This window comes from Vigna umbellata, chromosome 9 (assembly GCF_029865625.1).
Source record: "Vigna umbellata cultivar VRB3 chromosome 9, Vumbellata_1.0, whole genome shotgun sequence".
Lineage (NCBI taxonomy): Eukaryota > Viridiplantae > Streptophyta > Magnoliopsida > Fabales > Fabaceae > Vigna > Vigna umbellata.
Window position 1 is genome coordinate 26,431,155 of NC_142173.1, and position 9,374 is coordinate 26,440,528.

General features: G+C 32.3%; 1 protein-coding gene across 1 annotated transcript; it reads right to left on the reverse strand.

The window, feature by feature from the left end:
* Positions 1–1,792: 1,792 nt before the first annotated feature.
* LOC124834251 (cellulose synthase-like protein H1) lies at positions 1,793–7,914 on the reverse strand. The gene is made up of 9 exons (XM_088098489.1): positions 7,624–7,914; positions 6,693–7,020; positions 5,539–5,661; positions 4,767–4,883; positions 4,391–4,603; positions 4,133–4,241; positions 3,742–3,929; positions 3,244–3,594; positions 1,793–2,499 (listed from the first exon to the last, which is right to left on the reverse strand). Exons 1-9 carry the CDS (start codon positions 7,878–7,880, stop codon positions 1,948–1,950), a joined length of 2,238 nt encoding a protein of 745 aa, XP_087954615.1. The 5' UTR covers positions 7,881–7,914; the 3' UTR covers positions 1,793–1,947.
* Positions 7,915–9,374: the final 1,460 nt, after the last annotated feature.

The window sequence follows — 9,374 nt, forward strand, 5'->3', positions numbered from 1 at the left end:
TAGACAAAAATACCCTTATATATCATGGATTCTAAGTTTTAAGGTTAAGGGTATTTTAATAATTTTCATTCTCAAAACTAAAAAAAAAAAAGAAACCCCCAAACCCTTACTCACATCTCTCATTCCTCTTAACCCTTTCTCTTTCATCACTACTGTAGCTCCAATTGAAAAAATCAGAAACTGTAGCCCCAATTGAAAAAACCAGAAACACTTGTCGTTAAACAATTTGCCTTTGTAAAGAGTTGAGTCATTGACATATTCACCTTCAGGCAAAGGTTCATTCAAGATCTTTTCAATTTCACCATCTTCACTAACCTCTCTAATTTCATCATCTACATATGTTGAATCATCATCTCTAAAAAAAACCCTCCAGGCCAATTACCAATTCCTTCGGATGTCATTATGCTTGTGAAAATTAGATAAAATTATATACGACAAAAATTATAAAATGAAAACTCATTATAAAATCATTTTTTGTAAGAAATTGTTTAACAACGAGTGTTTCTGATTTTTTACCAATTCCTTTGATGTCATTATGATTGTGAAAATTAGATAAAATAAATTATAAAATGAAAACTCATTATAAAATCATTTTTTGTAAGAAATTGTTTAAGAGCAAGTATTTCTGATTTTTTCTAGGTCAATTACCAATTCCTTTATACTTGTGAAAATTAGATAAAATTAGATAAGACAAAAATTATAAAATGAAAACTCATTATAAAATCATTTTTTGTAAGATTGTTTAACGGCAAGTGTTGAATTGGGCTATAGTAGGGATGATAGAGAAAAGGTTGGAGTGAGAGAGATGAAAGATAAAGGGTTGAGAGGAATGAGAGAGGTGAGTAAGGGTTTGGGGGTTTCTTTTTTTTTTTTTAGTTTTGAGAATGAAAATTATTAAAATACCCTTAACCTTAAAACTTAGAATCCATGAAACTTAGAATCCATGATATATAAGGGTATTTTTGTCTACTAAAACCCGGTACACATTGCTAAAATGTACCAACTCAAAAACAAGCGTATGCGCGTTAGCAAGCCCCTATATATATTATTTCAGCGATTTAAACATCTTGTTTGGATCAATTAGCTTAAATTAAAAAAAAAACATAATATTATTTTTGTTGATTTATGTCGTCTATTTGTTTGCTTAAATTGAAAATGCATGTTATTTTAAAGTTGAAAATACCAAAATGCATTTGAATAATATATTAATACTAATAAACAGCAACATACTCTTTTGTACTTTATATATGTTATTCAATGAAATTTGATTATCTTAAAATTTCTTTTCATCAAAGTTAACTAAACAAGGACTGATTGATCATATCAATCACCGAAATATTCTAATTTTAAATTTTGGCTTTATGATAGCTTTTTATATTGTATTTAGTTGAAAGTCAACAAGCATATGTAAGTAGCTAGTTTAGTATACATTTTTATATTTAAGTATAATTTTATTGATAGTGTGGAATGCATAAAACTTTGTTAAAATTTGTTGAATAACTATTTTGGTGCTAATTACAATTACATTACAATTCATAGGGAATTAATTCGTTTATTGAACTTTAAAATATTATATAAAAGTGAATTTTCTATCTTGGTGTATGCTTAAATTCGTATGGAAATACTAATACATACCCACTTATTTTTTTTCGAAGATACAAGTAGTAGTAAATTATAATAACAAATATTTTAATAATATACCCAAGGTATAATTTACTATCTTGCTCCTTGAAAACATAATATATCCACGTCTATGATTAATAGTTATATGAATTGCTACATTATAAAAACATAAAAAATAACACATGGAATACCATGCATAATTATATTTATTTTTTAAAAGTTTTAGACATAAGCACATACTGAAATTCAAAACGGACAACATTATGTTATGAACAAAAGATATTCTCATATGTTTATTGTTTTATCCATAGTTTCTAAACCTGATCAAGCAGCAACAGTTTTTCTAGAAAGGTGTACTAAGAGACACGTTAAGACAATTGATTTGTATATTGTAGACAAGGGAATCCTATATTTTCCTGTCTCAAATAATCCCCTTAGAAATGGCCAATAGCAAACAATCAAATAAACACTGCAAAAAATCTCACCAATTCCACACTCGTTCTTGCTAATTGGCACCACTGGTTGCATTCCTAATAACTTGATAGTTATTGCTGAGAAATGCAACAGCAAAATGGTAGTGCCTGGCAAGAAAACTAGGGATTCATCGAAGGTGTACCTGCCAGCATCCTTGTCATCTACAACATCAGTTGTTGGGGGTAAATCTTTCTTTGTTATGTCGAATACAGTTTCAGATATTCTTAAAATCTTAAGTAGGACGCTGAGAAAAGCACAGAAACCAGCATTCATGGGTGTTATTATTGACATCCTTTGATTATTCCACCATGCTTTTATTGATAACCCTGCTGCTAAATATTCTGATACAGTGTATACCTTGTAAATTACTATAACAGCAACTGGAATACATATGCCAAGGTCCTGAATTAAACACAATACAAAGTTATAACCTTCATATTATATATATCAAACATTAATATTAATATAAAGATAGTATAAAGAAAATTATTGAATATTGATAAATTTTAGTGATAAAAAGTAATTAGTAATTATAATGATCAATTTATAGATTAAAAATTAAAAATTATTAATAACTAAAATAGTTTCAACAATTAGTTTCTAAATTGATAACTAAAATAGTTTTTATGACGAATTAGTCTCTAAATTAGTAACTAACATTAGCTACTATCAAGGTTTTTACTATAAAAAAATTTTAAAAAATAATTTCTCAATACCTCTAAACATATTTTTATTACTAAAATTAGTTGTTATTTAAAAATTTTCTTTAAAGTTTGACCTTTCGAATTGCATCAAACCAAAATAAAATATATGTTGTATCATTATGCGCAAACAAATTTAGACTCTAATAAGTAAAAATTTGTGTTAATCTCTCCTTAAATTATTACTAATTACATTAACCATTTTCAGACATTGATATTAATATCATATTATAAAGAAAAGTATAGGTATGATGCATATACAAATAGAAGTAACTAAAACACAATCGGTTCTACAATTTCTCTAACATACTAACTTTAGTAAGAGATGCTTTATGCAGTTTTCAAAGCAAAAACACAATATACAGTGTTTAGTCACTTGCAAAAGTAAACTAAACTAGGATTTGTGTTTCGTTTAAATGTTGATGTTGTTGTTTGGTTTGTTTACCTGTGGCAATAAATTGGAGTTGGTGATGATGCAGTGCGCAAGAAGACATGCATAGCATACTTCAAACACTGTTCGCAGCCCCCAGTTGAGAATCCACATATATGCTATGCACTGCCTCAAAGTAAGCTTATGAAAAAGGGTGCCAAAAATAGGACAGTGTTTGCTTACAAAGATCTCCAGAAACCCTGTGGCCCATCTCTTCTGTTGGACCATTGCAGTTGGGCCACCTCCTGGAGCAAAGCCCGTGAAGGCAATTGGGTTTGGTGTACAAAATTCTGATCTCCAACCTCTTTCATGGATTGTCAGTCCAGTAAGCACGTCCTCTGTTACTGATCCATATATCCAACCCACCTATAATTTCCATCAAACCAATTTCAGCTTCAATTTCATTAATATATATATAAGAAAGATAAATTATTTTAGTGTTAATGAGTATTATAAATTGAGTTTTAATAAAAATAAATTTTATATATTTATTTTTCATTCTTATTTGAATACCTGTTTGCCCCATCCTGTGCCATATTCATATCCACAACCAGCAACTTGGCTTGCTGTCTCAATAACCTTTGCAATATTAACAGCATTTGGTGAATCTGTCCTTCCTTCCAATGCACAAGCAGCTGACTTCATAAACTCTTTTGAAGCTCCAAACTTTTGTTTCAATTCCTTCTCTGATATGCTGTTTCCTGAAAAAATGCGTAAGATAAACAATGGAAGCCATGAAAAATGTTCTTAATTATAGTTTTTAAAGCACACTTGAATTTACTTTTATATATACATGATTAAAACAACATATACTATATACTGAACATGCTACTAAATTATAACAGTAGCTTGAGAAATTGAAAATCCATGAAAACATGAACGTATCAATGTAACATGTACGTACCCTTGTCAACGTAATCTGGAGAAAGACCATAAATAACTTTTCTTCTATGGAAGCAGTTTGTTCCCCCGTAGAAAGGCCCTTGCAGCCCAGCTAATCCTGCTGCCATGTACTGCATTATATAGAAAGAGATTTTCTTAGAAGTAATAAATTGACCTAACTTATATATATATATATATATATATATATATATATATATATATATATTTTGAAAAGAGTTATTTTTTTCTTGTGGAAAGATTAGTATTTAATTCCAATGACCTTCATCAAAATTGCCATCTGGTTTCCAAAAGGATCGTCCTTCAGTGTAGCGTAGAATTGTTGGGGACATTGAGCAAATGCAACTTCTTTTTGTCCTTTGGGATCGAGTAAAATGCACAATGCATGATGAACAATCTTTGGATTATTTACGATCATGTCACAGTCCACGTTCAGCATAAAGGGAGCATTGGTTATCAACCCAGAGACTCTTGTCTGAAATATAATCGGAAGTTGAATTAAAGCTTCCAAAAAGATTATGAGTTTGTAATGAAAAGAATGGGAAAAAGATGAGTGTAATTAAAGAAAGAATTCACAAACTGAATATACTATACAGAGAAACCTAACCATATCAGAAAATAAAAAAAGAGTTTCTCACCAATACATTCATGGCACCAGCTTTGAAATGATGAGAATGTTTTGGCCTCTTCTCTCTAGATATATAGATCAAATGAGGTAACCCATTTTCAAGGTCTTCCTTGTTCTCCCATATAACCTTACAAATTCATAGTATAAAGTAAGCAGTGGTATTTCCTTTAAACTAAGAGTGAAATATAACATCACAGGGTTTTTTGTACATATATCTCTTTGAGTAATAAAAATGTTATTTCAAGACTATAAAATATGAAAATTAATGTATTTGAATTAATTAAAATAATTCAATGATATATGTAACTACTATATAAAATACATTATTTACCCTAAATAACACTGATACATACTACCAAAGAAAAGCTAACATATATCAACAAACTCTGTGTAAGTATACTTTTTTAAGAGAGGTTCTGTCTTTACGCCAGAAGTTATCAATGTTTGCACATCAAAATCAGATTGTGCAAACAGACACAAATTGTATATGATTAATAAAACTTGTGCTCACAGTGAACCTTTTATTTATTTATTTATTTATTCAGGAAAGTATTTATATATGTAATAATTATTGTAGCAAATCCATGTTTGAGATACTTGTACGTAACATAAACAAATAGAATTGACCATTTAAAAACAATCACATGACAAGAGAAGATATATAAAAAGAATTATGTGACAGAGAAGATACATATGATGTTAATGAATATAGAAAACATGAAATTTGTTTGATATGTTTGAATAGTTCAACAGATGCGTAAATAAAGAAGTGTTGGATATACCTTGATTATGGATGGATGATTTGTCCTCTCAGTGTTTGAGAAAACAGCAAAGTCTCCATGACTTGGATTTGATTTTTGGGATGCTTCCAATTCTATTTTTTGGCTAAGATCATTGTACATATTCTGCCAACACACAACAAGACAATTTTGAAAGTTTAATAGAGACACCATCCTGGTTTAATCTTAAGTCAAATTAATATTAACTTAGTTACTATTTTATTGATTTTAGTTCTGTTGTTTGTCTTTAATTATTATGTACTCTCTTTAGCAATTTCTTATGAAAATCAAATTTAAAATTTTTAGAGGTTGTAATCTACATAAGATTTTAAAATAATGTAAATACGTTTAATTCTATTAGATAGAATTACCGAGTTTCGGAACATAACAAAAAAATTGTGACATTTAACTATATTTTAACATGTTACAGATTTTTTTTTAAAGATTAATTACGATGAATCTCTTGTAATGCTTTAGTAAGATAAATAAATATCACACTATACCCACAGTTTCATTCAAACCCGTGATAATTTCTTAACCTCTCATTATTTCTCCCTTTTTAGTGGCCAAAACTTGTATTTTTGGCATTATATGTTTTCTTTATTTGTCGAATAATACAAACATTAATACAATGATTTATCCCATTTATCTTTCAGTCTTACATACCTTCTCTAAGATTAACTCAGTAGACCAATCTTGTCTTTAGTATTATAAATTAAGATTTCGGATTTAATATTATTAGTTAGCAAAAATGATATTTTTAAATCTATTGTTTGAAGTGAAAAATCATACGAATATTAAATAAAAGTTAAAATGATAAATATATTAATTATGAGAAAATTTGAAACGGTTAAAATAATTGAAAAAAAAGTGGCTCACAATGTTAGCAATAATTTAACAAATATATAAAATTTAGAAAAATATTACTATTGAAATATGGACTATTTTTTTAATCTTGAAAATTAATTAATTCTCATATAAAATATTGGAAAGAACATTTCTTCTTTTATAAAGTCTTTATAAAATGATATTTGATATGGATAATAATTATATATATTATGCTAAATTTATGCGATATCTTTCCCATAAAGCTTAAAATATAATTTTAATGTAACTTTTACAGGAGAAAAAATTTAAAATAATCATGGAATAATCACCTTCATCTGTAACCATTCTTGTTTGAATTCTGGTGTGTTACTGGCTGTTGAGATTTCTGGTTTGGCAGAGAAGTATCTGAAGGGAGCTCTAACTTGCACATCATACTTCTTACAGAATGGTACCCAAAACTTTGCAAATTTGGAGGCTTCTTGAAGAGCGTAAAAGGTTAGGGGTGAACAACCATCGTCAGAGACATAACAAGCAAGCTTCTGAGGTGGGTAATCAAGTGCTAACAGAGACAACACAGTGTTCACTGTGATAATAGGTGGTTCAAGAACAGGGTCTGCTGTTGTCACAAACATATCCACTGCTGGAAGTTCCTGCACACTGCTCACAAAATTCACTAATACCAACAAAATTCATATGCATGCATACCCAATGACAAATTGCAGTCTATACCTTAAAAACATTTTGAGAAAACCATATATTTTGGTTGTCCTTACTAGTACTTTAGACTGTATTAATGTAAATATGACGAGTTAAAGTAGTAGTGAATTATATATATAATACGTTTAGTTTCTAGACTTGAGTGTAAGAAATCTTATATAACAAAAGTTAACAAACACATGTAATAGTAACAACTAAATGTCATATGATGTAAAAGTATAAATTGCTTTTATTCACGTATAACATCTTATACCGATAGCTGTCATATACATAATATATATATATATATATATATATATATATATATATATATATATATATATATATAAATCCTATCTGATTGTTAGAACAGAAATATGTTTTATCAGTAATAGCAAAAGTTGCTCGTGGAAAGAGATAGCAACAGTTAATGATATAATTTAAGGTTTTTCTTTATAAAAGAAAGTAATAAAACAGTTGATGATAATTAGCAAGGCATTGAAGAAACAGATAGCTAGCTAGCTAGCTATTGTAAGTAAATGGAGTGAATAATATAAAGGATACCTTTGTAAGAGACGTTGTGGGTAGGTTTTGATTACTGCTGGACTCCACTGAGTGGAGAGGGTGAAAAACCAAGAGATGGTGAACCATGATTCGCAAACAAAAGCAAGAAACCAAGGGAATGAGTAGTTGCTGATAGAGATTACGCGATAACCAAGCTGCAACAAGAGAAGGACTAAGAGCAAGCTCTCCGTTACCCTTTTATAAGTGTGCTTGTACCAGTGTTTCTCATAGAGGGGGAAAGAGTTTTGGTCGGCCATTGATATGAGCCAAGGTGTTAAGAGAACTCTGAGTGTGTGTGAATAGGCTGACAATGAAGGAAGGTGTATTTATAAAGAAATGAATGTCGTAAAAAAATTGTAATTGGTCATGTGCTAAACAGACAAGAATTGACAGTTAACATTAACATTTACCGGCCGGCCCTAAACGGTTCTTTGTTGTTATTTTGGCACCAGCCAGCTCAATCATTGGATGGTTTATTGTTACACTAGTAAAAAATCGTAATTTTAACTCGCATATTACACTTCGATTCCAACAAAACCGAAGCGTATAAAAATACGGTGGCAGTTTCGTAATATTTAGAGTACTATATGCCTCGGTTGTCAAGTAACCGAGGTCTAAAGGAAATACTGTCTCGGTTATCAGGGTGAACCGAAGCATAAACCCCACAAATATTATATTAATTAAGTCTTTTTTCTGGTGGTAGCAGAGATACTGACTCGGTTGGCAGGAAGACCGAGGCATACAAGCCTTTACAGCCTCGGGGCAAGAGGGACCGAGACATAAAAGCCTTTCTTATATGCAAAGGAGGTAACTTTTCCCCAAATTCATCTAAGAAAACCTAGTGAGACTGCCTTCTTTCTCGCATGTGCAGCCTCGTCCCCGACCATTCCACTGGCGACATCATCTGCTTCGACTGCGGCCTCGTCCTCGACCACTCCACCGACGACATCGTCTTCTCCGAGTGCGGCCTCGTCCAAGACCACTCCACCGGCGACATCCTCTGCTCCGAGTGCGGCCTCGTCCTCAAGTCCCACTCCATCGGCGACATCGTCTTCTCCGAGTACGGTCTCGTCCCAGACCACTCCACTGGCGACATCCTCTGCTCCGAGTGCGGCCTCGTCCTCAAGTCCCACTCCATCGGCGACATCGTCTTCTCCGAGTACGGTCTCGTCCCAGACCACTCCACCGGCGACATCCTCTGCTCCGAGTGCGGCCTCGTCCTCGAGTCCCACTCCATGGACGAGATCTCCGACGGGCGACAACGACCCCAACCGTCCTCGAGTGTAGATCCCCTTGCGACGATGACGGTCACGACACTCACACAACCAACACAGCCGCGAGATCGGTGGTTTCCGGCTAGAGAGAAACGATGGTGGACGCGGCGACGACGAGGACGCGGCGACAGCGAAAATTCCTCGATCTCCCTCACCATCTCTGTTTTCTACGATTTGAGTTTGGTTGCTGCAATTTGAGTTTGGTTTCTGCGATTTTTGAGTTTCTGGGTTCTGTGTGCAGGTTGGGGTAGAGAAGATTGAATCATGGAGGCAAGATTTGGGTTCTGGGTTGCTGTTATGGTGGTTCTGGGTTGCTGTTACGGTGGTTCTGGGTTGTTGTTTTGGGTAGCGGGTTGTTGTTCTGGGTAGCGGGTTGTTGTTCTGGGTTGCTGTTTTGGGTCATGGGTTGCTCTTCTGGGTTCTGGGTTATTGTTAAGGAAACTCTCTGCATTTTTGTCAATCTCCGATCACCAAATC